The 25,624-nt window shown below is 39.9% G+C and overlaps 2 protein-coding genes across 2 annotated transcripts in view; one reads left to right on the top strand and one right to left on the bottom strand.

Annotated features, from left to right (window-relative positions):
* Window positions 1-1,003: 1,003 nt before the first annotated feature.
* On the top strand, window positions 1,004-2,358 carry LOC105391870 (pupal cuticle protein 20-like). The gene is made up of 4 exons (XM_048626851.1): window positions 1,004-1,018; window positions 1,227-1,396; window positions 1,598-1,837; window positions 2,149-2,358. The coding sequence occupies exons 1-4, from the start codon at window positions 1,004-1,006 to the stop codon at window positions 2,210-2,212; spliced, it is 489 nt and encodes a 162-aa protein (XP_048482808.1). The 3' UTR covers window positions 2,213-2,358.
* A 2,092-nt stretch (window positions 2,359-4,450) lies between these two features.
* The window catches only part of LOC105391872 (pupal cuticle protein 20), a 43,437-nt gene continuing 22,263 nt past the window's right edge, over window positions 4,451-25,624 (bottom strand). Inside the window, exons 3-6 of the mRNA XM_048626706.1 lie at window positions 5,975-6,015; window positions 5,348-5,532; window positions 4,801-5,070; window positions 4,451-4,490 (exon numbers count right to left, since the gene is read on the bottom strand). Coding sequence (XP_048482663.1) covers window positions 4,451-4,490; window positions 4,801-5,070; window positions 5,348-5,532; window positions 5,975-6,015 — 536 coding nt within the window. The remainder of the gene's footprint in view (window positions 4,491-4,800; window positions 5,071-5,347; window positions 5,533-5,974; window positions 6,016-25,624) is intronic.

The raw sequence follows: 25,624 nt of genomic DNA, 5'->3' as shown, positions 1-25,624 counted from the left end.
ATCAGATCGACCAGAATGAGCGCCTATGCATCCTCTTTCGGCTTTGAACATCCTGTATACGTTGGATGAGAAATTACACACTGGCTAGTGTTTTCACTGACTAAATAATTGTAGCATCGTCAGATCCCCGGCCTCAGCTAACACAGTAGACAACTAAGTTTATGTAAGTGCTGAATTAGCTCACTCAAGTAGGTAAATAGCTGTGGGCTGGCTATATCGATATGCAAGTACCTAACTACTTATTAAGGTGAGACGGGGACCCTTTTGAAGACGATAACTTGCTCTCATAATACATGAGGCCAGTGACATCCATCAGGGACTCATTATTGGTATTAAAAAAAAACTATACTAATAGTAGATACCTGAAAAATTGTGAAATCTTGACAAAATATGTAGTACAAAACCAGATAACTGCTTGCATCTTTTCCTGCCAGGTTAGCTAGCCCTAAATGTTTTTTTTTTGTGGGATATCCGGGATTACAGAGCTATTTGTTAATCCAGTGGGTTTGTGCTGTCTACATACCAAATCACATAAACATTGCTTTAATCGTTTTCCCATGAAAAATCATCAAATATCCTTAAAAACTGTCGCGTTTACAGTAGGATTTCCCTGGTGTATAGAGCCACAGACGCGGTGCGCGGTGGCTGGTGGTGGTGGATAGTGGCAAATCCGAAATCTTTTGTTTTGATTAAAATACTCGAGCTTGACACTTCAACGTCAATATTTCGTCAAATATCAACCGATTCGACTCCGCCCCTACTAAAGGTCAGAGGTGTAAGGTAATAGAATAATGGAATGATATTTTATAAATCAGGTCAAATGTAGAAGCATCTCGAAGATCAAGGTTTAGAGTTCATTTTTTGCAACACGCTACATGGCATGGCTCATGCATGGTCTCAATCTCAGTATAAAACGACAAGGAGTCTTCTTCACAACATCATTCGGGAATCAACTCTCGTAGAAGATAGTAGAAAGAAGTCTTGAATATTCAGACCAATAGAAATGGTTTATAAAATGGTAAAAAAAAAAAACATACACTCACGCCTTGTACTAATGTACTAATGGTAAAAAATATTTTCATAAAAGATGACTCCTAGTCCTCACTACTCATTCGTATATTTTTTGGATCTTGCATCAAAGCTCCGTAACAAAAGCTAAGTGTATAACGAGAAGGAGTAAATTTTTTGGGGTCATTTGTTTTCACATCTCAATTATGTGATTCCAGGTATTATCTCTGGTGCTGCTGGCGGTGTCAGCTCGCGGCTACTCGGGGCACGGGGCGGGACTCCCTGCCCCCCGGAGCGGCCCCCACAGCCGTGGTCCCTACGACGGGCCCCACATCCCCATCATCAGCTACGAAAATGTCAACAACGGAGATGGAAACTACCGTTACAGGTGATACAAATTTAATTAAAATGCTCTGTAGCTCTTCTAGCCCTAGAATTCATTGCTACTCAAAACAACACTTCCGCAAAAGCTGTTATTTATACACATAAGGATGCCTAATACCCAATAGTGGATGACAGTGGGCTGATGCTGATAGACTCTTTTATCTTCTATTATAATAATATTTTTTAAATAATTTTTCATATTCAGTTACGAGACCGGCAACGGAATCAAGGCAAACGAGCGCGGATCCCCGCGCGCCCCCGGCCCTCAGGGGGCGGCGGTGACGGCGGAGGGGGGCTACTCGTACACGGCCCCCGACGGCCAGCAGATCTCGCTCACGTACACGGCGGACGAGGCCGGCTTCCACCCCGCCGGCGCGCACCTGCCCACGCCGCCGCCCATACCGCAGGCCATCCTGCGCTCGCTGCAACTCATCAGACAGTCCAGGTAGGAAAAACTTCACGGGTTTTTCATGGAAATTAGTCCTATAAGATATATTATGGCTTCAGTACTACATAAGTAATTCATTTGCTATCAAAAGGCATAAGGCACCCCGTTACATACATTCGTTACGTTCATTTCCCAGCCCAACAGTCTTCAACAGTGGCAGGTTTGTTTCAATGCGGTTGAAGGTGCTTGCTTCGTCGTCTGCTATATCACTTTTGGGTGCAAGACCGACAACGATTTATTTTTACTTCCTACCAGTAAGTACGTAAATAGTTAAATACTTTTGTATAAATGTTTTATTTTGTTGACAGTAACGACGGCTCCTACAACCAGCAGCACCACGGGGACTACCATCGCGGAGGGTACCGCTACTGAGGCATAATTTAATAATACAAAAAAAACATGTTTAGTTAATTTTCTACCGTTACACTGCCCGACTTATGTACAAAAGGATTGCTTTCTGCTTAGTTTGTAACTGAACCTATGTAAATTATTGAATAAAATTATTTATTTTCATCTTATTTATTGTTTTCATATTTGGGGGTTCCGCTCATCTCGCATAATCTTTATTGACCAAAACTCATTTCGCATAACTCGTATGGTCTAAACTTTTTTGGCCGAACCATCACTTTGCCAAGACTTATGTGGCATAAGGCTCGTTTCGTCTAAAACTCTTTAGGCACAATCTTTAAACACCTAAGTTTCGTTTGCTCAAATTTATGTTCGTCTATACCTATGTATAATCTTGTTTCTCGTAATGTTATCTTAATAAATAATACATTAATTATGTAGTAAATGTACAAATTGTGGTATTTTTCTCCTACATCCCGAAAATCACGATATTGTATGATCAAAAAATCGAAAGTTAACGACCAATATAATTATTACAAACCCCATGAGATCGAAACCTAAAAATAGGTGCGACGACGAGCAAAGCGAGGAGGAGCGTGTTAGGTGCACATGTTCATCAAAACCAAAGCGGAAACAATACAAGGCACCAGTTTGCGCTATGTAGGGAGACGCTCCGTCAAAGTTAAAGCCAAACGAATATTATTACTTTGTATAAACCTAATAAACCTATGCCATAGCATTATTAGGCTATTCAAGATTTGGCCATACCATTATTAGGCTAAACAATGTTATGCGAAATAACTTTTTACTAAACGAGATTTATGCCATACGATTTTCGGCGTAACGAGACTTTGACCAAACGTTACTATGCAATACGAGATTCGGCAAATAAATTTTATGCCACAAAAGGTAGAACCCATATTTGGTCTTTGAAAGTATCTGTGTGGTAGGTTCAGACTAGTTTTGGATCCATCCATGGGTGACGTCACTTTTAATAATCGTATTTCAGTGTCTGCTATCTTCTGAAGTATCTGTATCTGCAGGGCCAGGGGTAGACGTCTTCTCGGTAGAAGCTGAGGTAAACATAGCCTGGGTCGCTCTCCAGCTCTGTGTGCAATCCGAACATATTAGGCAGGCAGCGTTGGTGGTCGGATTAGGAAGGCTGAGGAGTTGGGGACCGCCTTTGTCTAGTAGTTGATGGTTGTAGACTGATAATGTTGTACTTATGGGTAATTGGGTACTAACATATTCCATTTTTTTTATTGTTCATGGAGAATCAATAGCATTTGCGTGAACTTATACGGTAAAATAATAATTATTAATAGGCCACCTATAGTAACAAAAATTTACAAATTGTCTGTCATTCGATAACAATGTTATCCACCAAAGAAAACTATAATAGCAACAAGTCACATAACTGCAAATCGTCAGTATCTATCGTAAGGTTTCGTACAATATCATAATTTATTATTTCTTACACTCTGACACAATTAATCCGGTGCCGGGGGTGCAAAAGACTAAGCTTAGAAGCTCTGTTGAGCGAGCCACGACTCTATCTCGTTGTAGTAAATGTGCTGATTATACGAAAGCTCTCGCTCGTTACTTTTTCGTCAGTATAGATTAACCCTCCTGGGTCCTGGTGCCATACACCAGGCTACAGTCCACGATGTTCCGGCCACTGGTCTTCAACTACACACAGCGGCAGCCGCAGCGGACAGAATACTCCTAAGTATTAAGTAATAGGAACTGAGCAACGCGTCTGCCGTCCTCGTAGTAGCGTAAGTATTTAGTACAAAACAGTTTATTAGCGCTAAAACGTCCTATAACTTTTTTCTTCATTCATTTAGAGATTTTAGAGCAACTAATTTGAGAATACTTCAATAATATATTTCATATTTTACCCGTAGCAAAGTTGACGGTGTCGAACTCTACTCTAACTACGCTCGAATGTAGGTTTTACTTTTGGTGGAGCAATGGAGCCGTATCGCTCTCTACTCCTAGATAGGGCATAAAAGTATGATGCACCATTTTAGTTCAAGAAGATTAAATTTAGGAGCGCACAAAACATGCCCAATTCTAGCAGCTTCAATACAGAAGTAGGTACAGTAAAATATAGTTTTTCATTATAAAAATAATTTATTGCAGGTTATAAATAATCATGCCTTTCATAACTCTACTAACTGAAACTGAGTATCATAGAAGTGAGTGTAACAACAGTACTGCATCCCGCGAGTGTGCTACCCAGAGCGTGGTGTCTTCAGCTCAGTAGCGGTAGCCGGAGTCTCGGTAAGCTCCTTCATCGCTGAGGAAATAGAAAAAAAAACAGTAAACAAATCATTTCGGTTAGAGATGAGCTATGAGATACGTGAAAGAAGGTTGGCCGTAGTACCTTTCCGCACTTTTGGGATTGCCATAGGAAAACAACAAAAGAGAGACGGAAAGTACTCAGATTATCTCCAGGCACCACAGTCTTTCGTCCAAGTGACCGATTGGTACACTAGACACAATAGATTTTTAATTGTCTCTCATTTCCCGGGATGTGAGTGGTTACTATAAAATTTCCTAAAAATTTGCTGAAGTAGTTTGGATTGAGGGTACATCAATAAACTTACTTGGAAGGATTCCTCTTGTTGAACTCAATGGACTTGAGTATGGCGTCGGGTATGGGCGGCGGCGTGGGCAGGTGCGCGCCGGCGGGGTGGAAGCCGGCCTCGTCCGCCGTGTACGTGAGCGAGATCTGCTGGCCGTCGGGGGCCGTGTACGAGTAGCCCCCCTCCGCCGTCACCGCGGCCCCCGCAGCCGCCCCCGCCCCCGCGGCCCCCCGGGCGACGGCGCGCGGGGACCCGCTCTCGTGGGCTGAGATGCCGGTTGGAGTATCGTATCTGTAGGAAGATGAACGTCTGTCAGTTGTTTATAAACTCTTAAGACTTTCCTGCCTTTACTAATTCAAACAAGACCATGGTGAGGAGATAATTATATAGTCTCAAGACGATGTTAGTCGCTGACAGCCGAATCAGCTTAGGATGTTAAAGTATGACCTAATAGTATGTTGATGTGTCTATGTAGGTGGGTTCCAGTTCCAACCCTTCTACTTCTAGAGCTCTGGCTGTTTTCGACATTGTTCCTTTCCCTACTCAAGCAAGTCCACTCATCACTGACCTGTACCGATAGCTCCCGTCCCCGTTGTTCTGGTTGTCGAAGCGGAAGTCGGCGAAGGCACTCGCGCTGGCGCTGGCGCTGGCGTAGGCCGTCGCGCTCGCTCGGTAGGCGCCGGAGCGAGGCGGCAGGTACTGCGGCTCCAGGCGCCTGCACGACGCCAGGGCGGCGGTCAGGCAGACCAGGAGCTGGGGGTGAAGTGAGGGTTATGAAGGTAGGTAAATATTAAGGGACGTCCTGATAAGTAACTACTAGTAACAATAGCCTGCATTTCTCTGCTTATATTTTGAAGGTAAGTTACGATAAAAGTTATACTAAAAGTTTAAGTTAAAGTTTCTAATTTTTGGGGTATTGAAATAACTTTTTTATTTATTAAGAAGTAATATTATGTCAATGATTAAGACTATTTACTGTGTACTACTATAAATATATAATATTTCTTACCAATATTTTATACATATTTTTGATGCTGTATCTTTAATAGTGGCTAAAATAATATAATATCTATCTTGCTAGAGGTTCTCTAACTATGCTGTGTCTAGGGCTGAGACAGGCAGTTCACAATGTGGTAGGTGGAGTGGCCTGCTCGTGTATATATAGCGGGTGTTGCCCTTTCGGCAGTTGCCTCACCTTGTCCGCTATTGTTGTACCGCCGAGGATCACGGCTTGCTCTAAGTGATAAGAGCTAAAGAACAAGCACAGCCTAAACAATCTTTTCTCAAATAACTTTTAAAGATAACTAAGGCTAGCAGCTGGATCGAGCTCAGTGCTAAATGTAGTATCATTTCCTTTAATTGCATTCGATAATACCTATAATTATGTACTTAAGGATTATTCTTTCGCTTTTCTCTCATCACTTGTTACTTCGCGGCACCCCATGGAGATCAACACCTCTTTATCAGTTAACCAATTCTCTGCTCACACCTTCTTCTTAAGTCTTTAAATATTTGGAGATAAAATTTCAGGAGTGTAATATTTTTTAATTATAGTTACGTATAAAAATCATAGTTAAGAAACCCAGTTTATCCCTAACTGTAATTCTCTCTAATACCAACACAAACCACTATTAATTAAAACTATCTCTAAATGAATGAGTGGTACTATCGTGCACTGCGCCCTAAATGGCCTGCGCAGTTAGTTACCTGTCGCAGAGTAAATACAATAAGGATCTATTTGTACCGGAACACTCCCTGCCTTATTATCTGATGTCGAAACGATAGGTTTCAATTTTGTTTCAACATTTTAATTTTAGCTGTTGTGTCTCATTTTCTTGTTATTTAGTGTCATGTATAATACGCAAATTGAAAAGAAAACCACTGATCAAAATATTCAAAATATCATCCGATCGCAATTCAAATCCATCACCAGCTAGTGATAGTCTGCTGCTGGGCAATTGAGCGTCGGACTACGAAAACGACAACTTCCATGAATGGATTCCAAAATCCGCATCATTATTATTGAAAACGATGTCCAGTGCATGAATCCATTTGGATGACTCCACTAGGATCGTTTTTCAGTGGCGAGCCAAAACATAAATAGGTAGATAATCTAATTAAGATGGATATCATTCAGATCTCGGTTTCATTAACCCGCAAGATCACTTTCTTTTTTGATAACTTCCATCCTCAGAACATTCCGATGTTTATATTGTCGATAAATGTGTAAAGATATAACAAACTGTGTAGCGGCGGCGGCTGTGAGCGATACTTGTCGACGCCACACGTGATGAATCCAAATGGAAAATTAATGCTGAACTGGAGCCAAAAATCTGATCCATGCGGCATACGTCTCACTGCGTATACCTACTGGCGTGTCGACTGCTGCCGGCAAATTTCATGTAAATAGTTGCAAACATGTTTCTGAATGTTGCTGAATGGATTACTGAACTTTTGTCACGTATATTATAAGTTTTCGGCAGCAGCGAGCGAGCGTGTCGGCAGCCACAAGGGACCAGGGATTTCCGTATAAAAGGGATACGTGAACCCCGCGAATGTGTAGTTAATTATGTTAGAGCAGAAATGATTCTGTGAAACTGATAACCTGATAAGAATGCTGTATGTAATTGGGTAATTGGCCATGCTACCATTATATGATATGTATTTTTTATAATTTATTTTGAAAATATAGACCATTTTAAGAAACTAATTTCGTTATTTTTGATTTTTATTCATTACAACTATTTTTAATATAATTTTAAAATTTGGTCGGCTGAATGGATGTATGACGTCACATAACGTACTAAAATATTGGTGCCTTTGCCTGCGCCACAAAAAAAGCAAGTGTCACTTAACGTCAGTGAGGTAGAATGTCATTGCCACCTGTCATCTAACTCTTAACCTACAAATAATACTCTGTGAAGCAATAATACTCACTGAATAAATACTATCTCTGTTCTTGTTGTCATCGTAGTATCCACTGGTTATTATTTATTCGTAGTAGAGATTCAAAACAAGGTAGAAAATAAATAAACTAAATCAATAAAGAGAAATAAACACACGGGCACCTACTCTGTGCACACGGGTGACACGGGCTGTGAGGTTCACAGAGTACATGAGGTTTGCGTTTATTGACGTTTGACGTTTACTTTTGTTTTGTAGGCAAATGCATTCTGTGCATATATCCTAATCAGTATGTATACTATACTCTATGATCCTAATGTGACGTCATAGAAAGGACAAATGAAGGTTATTAGTTTTTATTGAATAATTAAAAAAATAGAGACCTAATTTAAAATCTGATGATCAGAAATTGTACTGGAAGCATATTCCTCGAAACGGTTTTAAGCATTTCATTCTTGTTCAAAAAGTTAGCATGGCCAATTGGAGAATGGTTAACGAAAATATATTGTTTCTGGTAGTTTTAGGTTTCAAGCGACATTGTAGAAAGCCCTTAGAGTTTCTCATTAGGGTAGATCTCAATGATAACCAATCACAGTGCTGCATTTCTTATCTACACTTCAGCCGAAAGCTGCCAGGTACTCTGTATATGTTCATAATATACTTATACCAAATGTACTGTGTACCTATGTACAGGTACACCTGGTTAAATGGCAGCAGCACGACCCCGCACTGGTTCATATTTGTTTTGTATTTCATTACAATATGACTTGATTTATGATCATTGCGCCAAATTACACCGTTATTACTGTTGACTTTTATGATATGACTATCTGTTGTTTGGACACTATCATACGAGATTGTAGGCTAGTTCCTAACTCGATCTAAAGTTAATCATAGTTTCCACTAAACATGGTAGATAACTAAGTAAGTATTTATCTAAATACCATCCCATGTACATTGTATACCCTCTTTTCGCTGTACATTGTAGTCAAGTGATATAACGCGAGCCGTATCGCCGTTCCCTGAACAAGTACAATGAACTTAAGGTACATAATAAAAAAAAACAGGATGTGCCGATTCCTCTCAATGTTTTCCTTTACCATAAGAGCACATAGTTTAATTTCATTCAAATTTATGCCAGTATTTTAAGAGGGAAGAGTTATTCAGACTACGACTAGTAAAAAAATACACTGAAAGTGCACAATAATAGTTGTTTATTCAACGGCGAAAATTCGGCAATATCGCTTATTGAGTCCACGTTTATTCCCCAATTGTCTTCTCTAGACAAAGAGAACTTTCTATGCCCAGCGATGCGCTAAATGTAGTACCTGCCGACTGATGAATAAATGTTTACCTTTTGCTTATATTTAAAACGTAGTGCTTTTGAAATATTTGTATTACTTATATAGGTTACCTAATGCGGGGTTTCGTATTTTACAAGCACTTGCTGAAGGTTTTGTAAAAAGTACTGAAAAATACAATGCACATTTATAATATTATGATATGGACTTTAATATAGTGTTATGTATTGGCACGGAAACTTTTGCATGACTGATCTACCTACATATATACTGCGAGGAATCAATTTCTAGAGATCAATTTTATCCATTAGCCACATTATTATTTATTAAACTCAGCGCCTGCGCAGTTTTCCTCAATTTGCCCAAAATAACGCGCACCTCCATCTTGTGGAAACCTACTCGCTTGTCGTCACAGCAGTTGGCACCAGGCCTACTGATAGTGTCGAGATGCGAGATGTATGGAGGGGAAGGGGGGGGAATCTATTAGATAGAGCTATCAGCCGGCAAGGTGCCAATGTTTTGATATCAAGTAGCCAATCAGATCGCGGCGCGCGGCCGGCCAGCGCCATGTTGTCTGACGCAAGTCTTGCTGGTGACAGTTATAGCGAGCCTGAAACTGACCTGAAAACACCCGCAATAGGCACCGTCTATAATAGAGGCATAATAAAAGCCCACCTGCGGAAAACAAACCTTAATATGGAAATTAGAATAACACAGTAGTGTTGAATGGCTATCAATTTAGCTATAAATATCTTTCTACTTTAGGTAAGTAATGTCTGTGTAGAAAAGCTAATAAATATCTTAAACATACCTTTCCAAAAAGCCAAAACAAATAAAACTATTATGTCCATTGAAGTTGAAACGGAGCCGGTTTTTGCGATTATCGTTTTTTCAACGAAATTTTACTGGTTTTACGGAATGTATCAGGAAATGTTCATCTGCCGGTTCCGCCAGCGCGGCCGCCGGCTACAGGGCACTTCCGCACATACACACACACACACACACACACACACACAAACATACAAGCGACTGGGAGTATGTACTTGCCTAGACACAAGCAACAGGCATGCGTGTTTACCTGTTTCTGTGTTTGTAGCGCCTTAGCCGGTGTGCTGTTCTTTGGCGAATTTCCAAAACAACCATTTAAGATTTAGATGCAAAAACATTACGAAGTGGTATTTTTTATTATCCGTGCTGTTATTTATTGGCAATATAAGTCGGGCGTGGTCTGATTTGTTTTGGCAAATTGAAGACATAAAGTCTGGTGCTGCGGAGATTGGGCCCACTTGACTTGCGGCTCCCAGCAGCCACATCACTGCGGCGCGAGCCAACTACAAGCATTGTGTTGTGTACTCTACCACAACAATAACAAGGATTTACTACTATAGCCTAGAGTTTGTCACCGAGGCGGGCGTGGTGAAAGGATTGGCCAGTTAGATTAGCGTCTGTATCTGACTGCTCAGGATCTAAATTTATAAGGACATGAAATACATGTCACGAGGGAAGGTCCTTTCATGCGGTTTTCGCTTCCACTCTAAATTATTTATTCATAATTCAATCTAATCGAATAATGGGAGCACATTTATTTCGACAAGGTTAGGCATTCGTCTAAATGCGCAATATGGATCGTATCGCCCCGCCTGACCTTTCCTTTGATCAGTGACGGGAGGTGAGAGCACTTCCTCCGAATAACATCAACAGTAACAATACGAGACGCACGCTCGCCTTGACACACGGGCGTCGCGGGGTTACTGTAGCTTCACAAAACATGAAGGAGTGAATCGATTGACACGAACGAATTTCGTGCAGTTGTGGTTAGTGCAGCCACGGCTATTTAGAAACTTATTTTTACGTAAGAACGGGTTTGACAGGGTGTTCAAGACGAAGTTCGGACTTGCCAGCCACATAAGAGCACATAACAGAGTGTAGCAAGAGTCGCTGTTGTCGGATACGACGAAGAGGACATCATCATCATTTACGTAAGCGAGAGTGACCCTTATGTATGTGGCGCCGCCGCCGCCGTTACAGAGGTTACAGAGACTGATACCATTTTTAGATCAATCAGAAATACTATCATACCATAAATCTGAATAAGTTATTCACCAATTTAAATGACAAAGTAACTGATAAATCCCCTTGCTATCAACCACCATCAAACGGAAGTCAAAGTTAGAACTTACTTATCAGAAATTTTCCCTGCTTTTCGGGAAATACAAACCTTACTCTGATTAAGTATGAATAGACAAACCGTAGCGTCAATAAGATTGTATCATGATTTCCTTTACTGGTAGGCATAAGCTACGAGTAAGTGTTCAAGTATAACATGTTATGTTATAATTTCTCAGCGACAAACCCCAACAAATCTTAAAAGCTCTCAGCCCAAGTACATACATAATTTACAACAAAATGCACGTGCAGTGCAGTGCATTAACCAAAATATGGCCCTCTCTCCACGTACATTCTTTGTAAATTTATTCATTTGCGTGTTTAAGTAATTATTTCAGTTGCGTCACTCGCGGTCGTACATAATAAATATAATAATATACACACGAAATGACTCTGTCTGTCCCACGTCTGTCCATTCGTCTCCAGGGGGGCTAATTACGGTGACTCTGGAGTTAATGATCAGGTTCGACATTTTTGTAAGATAGTTAGTTAAACTAATAGTTTACTAATACAATAAAGTTTTTAGTAGGTAATAGAAAATTTTCGACAGCGATTAGCAATAAGACATATAATAATATGAACATTCACTGAAAAAGAAGTATAACCATTCTGGTCTGGCAAAAGAGATATTTCGCCACATATGAAAATGGAAAGAAATTTTATATTACCTCTGACATATTTTATGAGAACTAAAAAATATATATTTCTAAGGTCACCGCAATAGGCCCCCAGCCCACATTCAGTCATCACGAGACATATTGCATGCTCCATAGTCCCGTTCCGCGCGAGATGGATGGAGTGGAAATACACCCAGCGCAGACCCGCCGTTGAACTTTCAATTTCACGAGTGATGGCGGCCCCCATTCGTCACCATTAGTTATCATCTTATTATACGGCCCACGGCTCTGCAGCCACAGAACGTATCTGGCTCCGGCTAACGGAGTGTTGTAGATATAGTTAATGCACACGATGGATCACCAATACACATGCCATGATATTCTCATTTTAAAAGGTACACAGGTGTGCAATGTGCATAGTTTAAGGCTCTTATGCGCTACCACGATCTTGCGACAGCGAAGTGCCTAGGTAAATGATAAAAGCACACATTAGTGTGCTTTAGACGCGTCCGTGCTTTTTAAAGTTACACTGAGTAACTTCAGGTTTTGTATGCTTTCAGCAGTTAACCATGGCGGACTGGAACACATATGTAAGTACGTATGTATAATAACTCTCTGCTAGACCATGGCCCCTCCAGTCAAGCTGCGCCATGCACCAACATACAGAGTCATCTTATCTTACCCAGAAGTCCCATCCGTTTATTCTATAATGACTTTAATGAGCTTTCTATCCGTGTCCGAGACATCAGCATGTTCACGCTCAACAAAAAACTCCTAGGGATTGGTCAACAGGCACTCTGGTTCCGGACGCAGCACGGCCTTCGGTGACGCAACCGCGACCAATCAGCGCATTCCGCCGCCGCCGCCGCCGCGTGCGCGGACGCCGTTACCCGCGCTCCCGGACCTCGCCGGCGCCGCGCGTGGCGCAACTGCACTCGCCTTATGTAATAGGTAAACCCGAGTGTGGACACACACCACGGAAATTAGGACCGATGAATGGTGCATAGAGAGATACCACTTGAAACACTTTGTCAAACTCAAAAAGCTCCCGTAACATTCGTCCTCTCCCTTCCTTATCCAGCCACGACATCTTTGGCCTAGACTCTAGCCGAATCTGACTACTTGGCGCAGCTACTTACAAATAGTTAGATAAAATATGTATGTCTATCTACTTGGACCCTATAACACACAATGCCCCAGGTATTTACAAACAAGTGCTATTTTTAGCGAAGCAACTCATTCAGATTCAGCCGGCAGAAGTTTTTCAGAGTAGTACGTATAAATTGTAACAATGGCGGTCCTTGGAGAAATCAGCGACGACGGCGCATTCAAAATTGCCCTCCGGAGCCTGCAAAGGATTGTGTTCAGTAAACGCGTTACCCTATTAAGCTTTTTTTGCCGCTGGAGTCCCGGGCGATCAGCCCCTTGAAATTGTGCAACTTATTTAGGGATTGTTTTACCTCCTGAAAATGGAATTAAGTTTATTTTATTATGTTAAGGTAAATCAAAAATTTATTTAGGTTAGTTCTGTGGGGATTTGTCTGAAAATTTTATTAATTTAATAAAAAAGTGATGATACCGCCGGGACTAAAACCCGCATAGTGTGTTTGCGCTGCTTGTTGCTGCGCGCGCCGCAGCACCCACGACCTTCACAATGCCGCCGCACGCACCACGCACACATACACACTTTGCTGCATCACTGCATGGGACATTGCTTCAAGCTCGTGTCTGGCTCGAATCTAAAGCACCTGTATAATCTGCAGCAGTTTTCTTCTAGGAGATAGCACTTAGGAAGTATTGGGTAAGTATGTACTTAGCCTTTATCTTTATATTGTTAGGTAATATTGTTAGTCGTAGATTAGGGGTCTATAATTATAAAGTACTTACCTACTTTTAAATAATTGCTATTAAAATTTATATGATAAATAAGTTAACAATGTTCGTAGCCACTAATTAGCTATCTTGCATGACGCGACGCGCGACATCTGGTTATCAGTTGATATGTATATCAGGACAGGGGCAGGTGTCCGACACTCTCCATCACTGATGGATCAGAGATTGCCTGTCACCGCCAGCACTGATGACGTCAACACGGGAAGTGCCGGGATATGGACATGTCAGTCAATCTCAATGACCACGGTCATCAACATCATAGCTAGTATCTACTATAATACTAAGCGGGAAGATTTGTATGTATGTTTGAAACGAATAAACTACTAATTACTGTACCATTTTAAAAATACTTTTTTTTTACCATTACATTCACCTAGTTCTACAAGATCCCTGAGATACATAGGAGACTTTTTTTGCTGGAAAAATATCGGGTTTCCGCAACAATACACCCAAGGGGTATATTTTCACCCACCATGGCCATCATATTGGCCACCACAGTCACCACACATACAACATAATATGACAAATTAAATAAGTAAGATTGTTTCGTTATACATACGGAAATACTTACCATGTGTGTCTCATCATCATCATCTCTGAAGTAGTGGGACTGTGTATTCTGTATTCTGTGTAAGCAACACACATATTGGTCTGTGTAACGACGGCCGGAGCCGCGCTATCACAACATCAATATAGTCGAGTCGGTTCATTTTGTTTGTTGGTCTTGTCTATCCTTATAGGAGTAGGCCCACGCAACACAAACTAATAAACTTACAGACCATCACGTTTCCTTGCTTGTTATGTAATCAAATTGATAAGTTAATAACCCAGCAAAAGTTTGTATTCATCCAAACATTATAATAATATATATTCATAGAACCAGCGTGTAAATTTTTAGCAGCTGAACTGACGTTGATGATAAACGTAAGGAAAATTAAAACCGAATTCGCCACTTTTAAAAAACTCACACATTTCAATCAGTCAATAAGTTTCGTAGCTGTCTACGTAAACCAGACTGACCGCGTCGCGAAAAAAAGCTTCTATTGTGAACTTTTGACCACATCCACAAGATTCATGAGCAATGTCCTGCGTTGTAGCGACGCAGCGACGTGCACCACACATGTCTCTGCTGATGCTGATGATCACTTGATGACACTTTCTACTGTAATCATTATTATGTAGGTACCTAATATTATACGCGATAAATATATTTTATTGCATTTTTCAAAGCTGACTTAAGTAACGTTATAAGAAAATGGCAAAACTTGACTGAAGTTGGTTGTAATAACATAAAACATGTAGAAATATGACGTAAGTTTTGCCGCAACGAGTCAGTTAATGTATTTATTTATGTGTGTGTGTGTGTGTGTGTGTGTGTGTAGATACAGGTACTTACTGTATCGTTACCGTTAAAAATAAATTGCCGCATAAATTTGGAATAATTCTTCGTTGGCTACGCTTTTACGAAATGTTGTTAAAGTCTTGAAATACAAAGTACTTACAGTAACAGTTATTTATGAGGTAGGTATATTCACAACCTGACACTGCGCTCTACCCACAATCTCCGCCTTAATATCCCTCCTAATAAATTCTTCAGTGCTTCTTACACGGTTCGCGCTATCACTTTGTGGAATGATCTTCCATCAAAAATCCGACAAGCACCAACTCTGGAAACCTTTAAGAGAATGGTGAAGGAACACTACCTTAAATCAACTGTTTAGCTGTTATCAGATTATTAAATAAGTACTATAAAATCATGTATGTAGGTATAATATGTATGATATGTATATAATATATATGTATGTATATGTATATATGTGTGTGTATATATTTATATATGTATTATATTGTTTATAATTGTGTATTATGGCGTATGTACTTGTGTGTATTTTATTTTATTTATTTTTTGCTTATATTTAGTGTGTAGTTAGATAATAATAAATTAAATTAAACTATATTCCTTGAGTAAGTACACTGTACCCCTTTTATATCTCTAGTCCATCCATCCAAAGGTTGTCTGGAAGAGATCGCTATAAGCGATAAGACCGCCTTTTGTACCCTAGTTAAGTGTCTATGTAAAATTGATAATTATTTCTTGGTGTACAAATAAAGAGTACTCTATCTATCTATCTATATTCAGTAAGCTAACATAACAATAAGCAACTTTAAAAGCTGAAAATTTTCACTCGTTGGTGCAACGCAACGTCTAACATATGTATGTATACCTACTTCCATACGAAGTATGCACTTAGCCCTTTCCAACACCAAAATGAATTTCCTTCCTGTCAACGTTAATAACCTCCCGATACTACGGGTAGTTCCAGGAGTAATTTAGCCAGCCCGCGGCACTACCAGTGTCTCATCCGCCTCTCTGACGTCACATCACATCGAGTTGGGCGACCGTGGTGCCGCAGCCAGCCTGTAGGAAGGCGCCGCGGGTGCAGTAGTAACTAGTAACTAGTGTGTAATCTGTGCCACAGGTAGTGAGATGCCGGCGATAGCACGCTCCAGCTCGCTGGATCATGGCTGCACACTGCTGACTGGGTGGCAGGTATGTGGGTGTGAAGCCAACCACACTAATAGTGCATTAGAAGAAAACATCAAAAACGGTTGCAAGATATGCTACAACTTCTCTGGAGTATTTTGTAGGTATGTAGCTACGCACATAAAGAATCATTGGCTTAGCACTTAATTTATCCTTCTTCAGTCTCTACTTTAGTTTAATGACCTCAAACCTCACTGTTTGGTCTGATTCTGTTTGCACTTTCGAAGTTTTGTGTTTATTCTTAGAAGTCTTATAGCCGATTCGCCCCAAACGTGATCGTATGTTTACATTCATAGTTCAATAGAACTGATTGCTATAAGGCTATATATCTGTACGGATTACCCAACAAAAGCCAGCCGTTAGTTGTCGACCACCTCACAAGACTCTATGTAGAGTCACTAGACAGTGTTTCTAGGCACAATCGTCTCAACGAATGATACGAATGCTATCCCAGAATACAATTAAAAGAAAAAAGGCGAATTGAACATAACATTTCTCACGGAAGTGCACTCGCATTCAACGCCACATCTGCCGCCTATATGGTGTACGTAGATGTGATACATAGTTTATGTAGCCTATATACCTGCAGATGTATGTACTCGCGACTGTTACCTACACCAATATGAACTCAGAAAGATCATGGGATTCCATTTACGGTTAAAATAAATCTGTACTGCATCAACAACAAAACTTGTTTTCTGAAATATCACATCTTTTTCCATAAATCTCTACATGCAAGCTTAATTTCAAAACTTTTACATAAATTTCTATGAGCTCTTTTTTCGCTTTGAAAATTGTTAAAGAAAGGAAGAAAAACCATCTATTTCAAACACACACAGAAACAACACAAACAACATAAAATAAAAACCAGCGCTATGGCCTACCACTGCATCAAGCTGAGCTAGAACCTTTTTCCGCACCGGGAAGCACCACGTGGTGGTCGACAATAGAGACGTGTGGAGTAAACATGGGGAGGCCTTTGCCCAGCAGTGGGACACTGAAATGGCTACATAAAAAAAATTAAAAAATAATGGCCAACCACTGCATCAAGCTGAGCTAAAATCTTTTACAGCACCGGGAAGCAACAGTCACGTTCGTTTTTTATAAGTTTTTAACCTTTTTTTTATTTTTTTGTGTTGTTTCTGTGTGTTTTTTGAAATAAACTTCTTCCACTGTATAACTATTATGCCATCAGCATGCTGCATACCACAGTCATAGCTCCAAATATTGCTGCTGCTAACAAGATACGTCGTGCGTCGTGCGGGTCGGCGGAAGCTCCCGTCGCCCGGAGCCGCTTCCTCCTCACACCACCAGCACGCAGCCAGCAAGTAGGCAACATGCAGCCAGCCTGCGGCCACTACGTCACTCCAACAACATGCATTCTTCAAATTATGCATACATAAGAGAACGAATGAAATTCAAAAAGTGGGCCCTTTCTACAAAATTTTGTTGATGTTATTCTTAAAAACAATGAAAAAAAACTTTCGAAATATTTGAAAGCTTTACTATGTGTTCAGTTTGCTTATAGTAAATAAATAATAATAATAAATAAATAATAATTTATTTCATAGCCAAACTTAAACTTAATTACAAAAAAAAAAAACAAAGTTAACAAGCATAGATTTAGGCTGTAAGCTATATGCATGAATAATATGTCCCCTGATACTCAAACTAGGTAAAAACCTGTAAGATGAGGATCAGTGGTCACTCACTGATATAGTACACAAAAGTAGTTAGTAACTTATCAAAATAACATTATTTAGGGTTTTTATCTTTAAAATAGTACACAAGTGTTACATCTATAACTGTTCGTTTGCCACACCATCACCCCTGCCATCGCGTAGCGGACCCGGCCCCTGGTCTCGTGGCTCTATGCTCGTTGAGAAATGTAGCGAGATTAGCGTTGTGATGTGGAGCTGTACGCGTGTAGATAATGGCCGGATCCCGCCGCCCGCGGGGCATGACTACCGCGCCGGAAGCCGCCACGGGAACTATATGAGGTTGCGGGGTTCTGAACATCTTCTTTCTATTGCATGTGACTCTAAATTGTAAATTGTATCATCCATTATGCCGACCGTGTTTTTTTGCAAATAAAGATTTGTTATGTAAATTTTATAATAATCGTTTTCACCTTAGACAGTTTTTACTTATTTTTTAATTCGTTGTGTGTACGTACATGACTAAGTTTCTTATTAAACTTTAATATGAATGAATCGGTATCTGACTACAGCTTTGAGGAGCATGATGATCTAACCTGTCGTCGGCAGGTTATTGAATACAAGTGGAGTGACTTCTCTCACTGCGTAATGTCTGGAAGCACTCCCTTCACTCTAGAAGCATCCTCACATCACTTGCCAATCAGTATTCTGCCCTGACAAAATAAATTAACTGCAAATACAAATACATTACGAGTATGATGCCACTATGGGCCCCCACTCTAGCTTATTAAAAACTAAGTTTGGGAATGCTGCTTTGCTAACCACGACTCTACCTCGCTGTATTAAACGTGCCGATTGCATGAAAGCTCTATCGTTATTTTTTTTCCTAAGCTAGACTAACCCTATCAATATAGCAGCACCAACCCTGAGCATTCACAACGTCGTTGAGTGCATCATCAGCAGCCGGCACTCCCGCGTACCTAAATAAGTACATAACATATATCTATACATAATAAATAAATAAATAATACACATAGAATGCCATATCGGACGGAGCGTCCCAAGTGCTCCTCAACAACACACAAAACTTCATCGTTTTTTTCTGAACACCAGAAAACTTTCGTTACTGGAATATTATTCAGTTGCAATGAAATTAAACATGGAAAAAAATGGCCATTAAATTAAGAAAACGGCATTTTTCTTATACTTTTCCTCTAGTTGCAATTTGCTGCTCCATCTATGTTTTCTCCTGTATAATATGCGGTCGCATGTAATTTACTTTGAGTCATGTCGGACGGCGGCGGCGGCGGTGCAAGAAGCGGACACCACATCACAGGCAAATGGAATTAAGGGCCAAGATCTATGCAGCCGCGCCGTTCTGAGGGGTCACTCTAGCTTACTAAAACGTAGTGTCGGAGCGCTGCTGCGTTAACCACGACTCTCTCTCGATGCATTAAACGTACCAACTGTAGGTCTAGTCCTTACAGGTTTGATAGTTTGTCGAAAACTATAAAAGTTTACGTTTTCTTGTATACTAAGTGGCGCCTCTAATGGAAACTATCATGAAACATTTGACAGATAATGTATGCAGATGACAGGAGAAAACGTAAACTTTTAAACTTCGTCTGAATGAAGGCTCTCGTTCGTTCGTTTGTTGTGAAGCTAGACTAACCCTTCCGGTACACGCGGTTGATTACGACTACGCGCCGCCGGCACGTGTCCGCCGTGGATCAGAGACGCCTGCAATATCATAACTACTTAGTGTAATCAATCTAAATTATATCTTAACCAGGTTAAAAACCTTGACTTAACTTTTATCAAACAAATTTTAAATGGTGCTATTGATAAAGCTACTACATACATAACGTTACCATTACCGATTATACATCTATTTTGTTTGAAGACTATATAACAATCTCTGATATGCATACTTTTACGGCATCTCTCACGCACAGGAGTTAAAGAGGTGTCCGTCTATCAAAATGAAAACAGAATTACTTCACAACAGCGCATATCCGACATACTTATCTAAATTATCATATTTCTCATACTAAAGTTTATGATATATTAGCATGAATAATGTAAATGAGCACACACGGCCGCCGCGGGCTCTGTGAGTGTAAAATATGTAAGAAATGAGCGAGATCCTGGCTCCGGCGGAAATCAACATCATTTGGAAGTGGACGCTCTCGTTCTGCTTAATGCAGCCACTAGGACATAACACATGCCTTTAAAATAACGATGAATTTATTAATACACAACATTGAAGTTATTTACATTATTATATTATTTAAAAATTCAGATACTTATGGTTGTGTCGAATGTCGATGGGTCGATTGTATATGTACAGTTAACCCTATAAACAATCCCTAAGGCCCTGTAAACAATCTATTTTGCGCAAATTATGACCTTTTCAGCAGGTGTTTTTCAGGGAGCACATTAACTTGTTCACTGATAGAACTCCGCCGCATACAAGATACAAGATCGCTGAACCTAATCACACTAATTAATCGTGCAGAGCATTAGCATTAGCAGCGACCCCGATGCATGCCCGGTGTTCACACTCGCGGTGGGCAACGATCTCGAATGGAATAATTTAACCTGGAAAAATATACCTTTCTTTTCATTTTATTTAACTGAACTAGATTTTTGAAACATGCAAAAAAGCGTATTTTTTTGCATCTTAGAACACCCGTAAAACCAAATTAAGTTACTGAATAAATGTTGTGTTTGCCGTACTCTCGTTTCAGTGTTTAAATTCATTATTTATTGCTTCAGCGCCGTTGCCCTTTGCTTTGTTCCCAACTAACTCTGAGTAAATGTTTTACTCAAGTTCGGTCCAAGTGTTTGTTGTTGCGGAGAGCCGCCATTGTACACCACGCTAGGTGCGTGGGAGCCTCGAGGTGCCCATTCATTTATTATTATAATAACTCTAAAGGGTGAAATTTTAAAATCAATTTGGAATAGAGAAATTCCGTGATTTCCTGTTGACTTCATCAGTTAAAATTATAGAACGTTAATTACTCATACAATATTTTTGCAAATAAGTAAGTATTTATAATGTGAAATTTTAAGCGATCAGACACAACGACAATATATATTTAACTGAAAAAAAAACAGTTTATTAAAATAACGTTAGTACTCGTATGTAGGTACGTGGAAATATTATCACGTAAAAATTATGTTACACAGTTAACTTTTGGAATATCTCAATGAGACAAATAAATATTTTAACTGAAGCTAGGCGATGGGATGATAAATAAGAATAAAGAAATAAGAATAATGATTTGGTGGGTTATTTATCATATTAGTATCAGTCAGGAGCAGAACGGTGAGTGCAATCCACTCATGAATTCTTCTGCCTAAGTTGGTACGGCTGAACACATTCATCGACGTTTATATCTACATATTAAGTTAATTTTACACCACCGTGGGCAGGCCTAACTATTGATTTGCATCAACATCCAGGTAAGTACCTACATTTGATCAGTTTCAGTTCTTTTATAAATTAATAAGTCTTCTGATACGACTTATTAAATATGAGTAACACATCATCCTTCGTTAATCTGCTACTGTGAGTCAGCGGATCACTGGCACAACAGTGAGTAATCCGCGTGAGATGGAACCAGTTCCATTTGCTATTAACGATGTTGCGGTCAGGTGAGTGTGAGGACTCCAGTGACTCACTATGGACCGAGGCGAGAGTCCCCGGGCGAGGCCGCAGCACCTCGCACCCCGCACCCCGCCGCGTGGCCTGCGTGACGACACTTCCGATATAGCTTCTGCTTGGATCAACTCTGCAACCGCAACACACATACTACTTAGGTATAGTAAATCCGATTAAATATTATCTGTCCAATAATCATCGGTATTTTATAATAAGACTAGATTTATAGTAGAACACCAATGCCAATAACTACTTACATACCTACTTAATGAACGTCTCTTAAATTGAGTTAAGAAACGAAATTACGGTTATGAATTACGTGAAAAGCAGGGTTTCCCGTAAACCCATGACATATATTAGTTAAGTATATAGTAATTACAAAAGTAAAAAAACTTATAGTCTCTGAATGCATCTATCGTGAATTTCGTATTTCCTTACAGTTTAATACAGTTTGTCATTCATGAACACTGATTAGTGTCGTAACGTAGCGGCATGCGTAGCGTCGCGTCGCCCACCCCACGCAACCCCTCCTAGAGTTGTGCCGCTAGTTCCGCCCGGCTACTGAACTTCACTGCACTTACAACGCTCACATTTCACCTCATATTATGATATTACACATACCTACTTGAATATTTTTACCTATTAAAGGTAGACGATAAAAAGGTACTTACCTACAGATTTGTGAAACAAAAATAATATACATATTTTATATTTGAAGCAGCACAAACAAGGTCCCTGCTTGCACAAAGGTCTGTAGGTGAATTCAAGACAATACGTACCCATGCTCTATTAGATTCAACAGCTAAGCAGAGAAGTTAGTTGAAAGCTACTTCTGAAGCGATGTGGTTTCAAGAGTAGCTCAGTGGGGCTCGTGGGGCTTCCCCGGAGGCGGCGGCGGTGGCGCAGCAGCCGGGGCCACGTGTAGTGGGTGCAGGATACTCAGTAAACCGCGGAGAAATCATATAACTAACAATTCATGCTAAATTAAGTTTATATATACTTAAGACAATTGATTGCGTAAACCTATGTGATAAAGGTAGAAATTGCGTTGAAAACGTTAACATAACGTCATAATTATGTTATAATTATGGCTAAATGTAGACGGTGCAGCGGCGGTGAAAGTTTAGTTATCCTTATAGATATAGGGGCTAAACTAAACAAGGTTCTACATTGTTAGTTTCTAAATGAATATTGTTTTTGGATTTTTCGTATTTGGAGCTACATTCTTCAAAATATGGTAATCGTTTAAGAAAATCAAACAAAACAATACAATACCTACCATAATTTACGTAACCTGACGACTCCGACGCCCACTGTGGCCATGGCCCCCCTGCCCCAGTTATCTGCTGTGTAAATGTACACTATACGTATTTAATCCCTTACTAATTGGCCGTTTTACACTCTTTCACCATACAAACAATACAGTATAGATAATGGTAGAAGCGGTACCGAGTCCGATTTATGTAGGTACGAAGCCTCATGATAAATTATTGTTTTGTTGCAATATGCTCATGTCTATAAATCTGTGGATATTCAAGATATTTTCTCTATCACAACCCCTGACTTTCAGTTGGATACAGGAAGGTTGTCTACTGGGCTATAAATCACAGTATACTACTGTCATGTATGCCCGCTGCCGCTTTTCAGTAGTTTATTATTATTTATACTGTACAGGAGGTTAGGTCGGCTTGGGGCTAAATGTCTCTACTGTTGGTCCCCGCTGTGCCGGGCGCGGCCGCGGATGATGACCCTGGGTATGATTAAAAGCACTTTTTCAGCTATCAAATGAACGCTACAGCGGACAAATACCTGTGAATTAAGCCTAAATCGTTTAAGCTCTTTATTTATGCCTGTTGCTGTGGGCTTTATTATTACAAGGTTTATATTGAGATGGGAAATACTCGTATGTTCTTATCATATTTTTCCCCTAAATAGTAACGAGTATCAAATCTGGATTAAGTGCATGGATTTTGGTAATAAGTACTTTTTTTTTAATATGCACTTTTTATAGTTGAATAGTATAGGTATTTTGATTATTTTGTGTTAAGTACCGTCAAGTACCTGACTTCCCACTTGTTATTCATCTTATAGTTACCGTTCTATTATTCAGTTCTACAGATTCGGATAAAAGCTTAGACAAGGGTAAAAGCTATTACTTATAGGTAAGTAATTGAATTGTTGATCAACCATTAAGTAAGGACACATACTTAGTTAAATTTAGTTTTTCCTATATGATTGAATTGGAAATTGTAGGTACCTAAATAAATAAACAAATTCAAGCTTTCCCAACAGCGATGGCGTTACATTACATTATTCAAAATACTCGAAATTGTTGCGGAGGTCCGCACTCCGGACTGCGCAGGCACTCTGTGAAAGTCAACATTCGAGGGCCGATAAGTACCTAAGTACAACGAAAGTGTAACTGTTAAAAGAAAACACTTGATAAGAGCTTATTGTCTCGTGAATCTTACGATAAAGGGACACACAGGGCCATGTCGTCGTATTCTGCTGGAGCACAATCACAATGACAAATTGGCATAAATAAGCAGGTTTACATCTTTCAATATAATAGAAGATTTATTGCATAGGAATATGAACCTAGACCTAGCTTAGCTACAAACCTACACCACGGATAAGACACATCTTATCAGTAAATGCATGTTTCAGTACAACACACAATAAAACTGCATGATAAGAAGTCATGTTAGTAAACTAATCAGTACAATCATACATTAGCTTTTTATGAATGAAGAATGAAAACACACTGAAGTATAGTTTAAAAAGAAACCACACGAGAAGTCAGCACACATCCTCTTGGCTACGTTTATAGGTACATTTACGGTTTGTTGTTGTTTAAGAAATGCATTTATTATTGCGTACTTATCGATTATTCCTAGAGGTACGCCAAGTACTAAACTAAGTACACGTCTTGTTGTCGTCACTACACAAATAGGCATATTGTGAGATGAGCCATATTTCCATTACAGCTGTAATCCAATTCGGAATGTGATCCGCGATCCGTCGTGATGGAGGAAAGCTGGTCGTGACTGCGCCGCGGCCGCGGGGGCTTTCTACCGCGGGGGTCGTGCGCGCCGCCGCCGCCGCTGCCGAGGCGCGTAACTACAGCTGTTACCGAATACTCTGGACTCCTCTTATTCTTCTTATTGTCATCTAAACAATAACTAGCATTAAATAACTACTTTGTCAAGACAATGGTAACTAAAACTAATCACGTAAAAGTTGACGTAACGGTTAAACCCTCGTCCTCTCGTTTGAAAGGCTGTGGCTTTAAATATTAGCATGTTCCAATGTAAACTTATAATGTTTCGCCCAAGATCATTGTACTCATTTTGGCGATACAGTTAGCAACCTGTCACTTGAGTACAAATTTAACTGCGAAAATTAGGTGTCTCTCTTGCGAGCCACCCATAGATGTGTCTACCACTATTTGCGTAAGGAGCCAGCTCTGTAGCTCTGACTACCCCTTCGGGCATTACAGTAGTGAGACTAAGCATGCAAGTAAAAGCACATTCCATATCTGTTGATCAGTTTGTGAATGCCTTGTGCAAGGGCATTCCCACTGTTCGCTGGAGCTCGCTCGTAAGTATCTTGCGGATTAAAATTCCATTAAAGTTTAAGAACGTTTTATGCGCTCTCTGGTGTAAAGCCACTCTCACTTTTGTATCACAATATCTCCGACCTTCAATATTGTTTCATAATGAAAGTAATAATGAGATTACGTGCCTTTATATGAAAGTATCTGAGACCCGCCGGAGTACGCAGATGTAATCTGAGGAGAAATGCCGCATTTAGTGACTTCGGTTATCTCACTGATGATCATTGAGTTACTTTAAGTCCAATAAAAAAAACGTGTCCTCTTTTACAGCACCGCAGAGAATGTTAATTAACTTTAATTATTTACTTCATAAATCAATTTACTGCTGATGACACTCATTTCATTATGTTTTTTTTTTATAAACGGAGCTAGCTCTGAGCTTTTATTATACACACGCAATCATTTTGTTACTATTTCCAATAATTTTACATACTTAAATACACACCCAAATCATTATACGTAAAATCCTCATCATTAG

The sequence above is a fragment of the Plutella xylostella genome, chromosome 17, assembly GCF_932276165.1.
Source record: "Plutella xylostella chromosome 17, ilPluXylo3.1, whole genome shotgun sequence".
In the NCBI taxonomy this organism is placed as follows: Eukaryota; Metazoa; Arthropoda; class Insecta; order Lepidoptera; family Plutellidae; genus Plutella; species Plutella xylostella.
This window is presented reverse-complemented; position numbering and strand designations above follow the sequence as displayed.

Bases quoted from the DNA above. Each gene is read 5' to 3' on its own strand.
- LOC105391870 (XM_048626851.1), top strand. The intron at 1,397-1,597 runs GTGATACAAATT...TTTCATATTCAG, and splicing joins GATGGAAACTACCGTTACAG to TTACGAGACCGGCAACGGAA. The intron at 1,838-2,148 runs GTAGGAAAAACT...TTTTGTTGACAG, and splicing joins CAACTCATCAGACAGTCCAG to TAACGACGGCTCCTACAACC.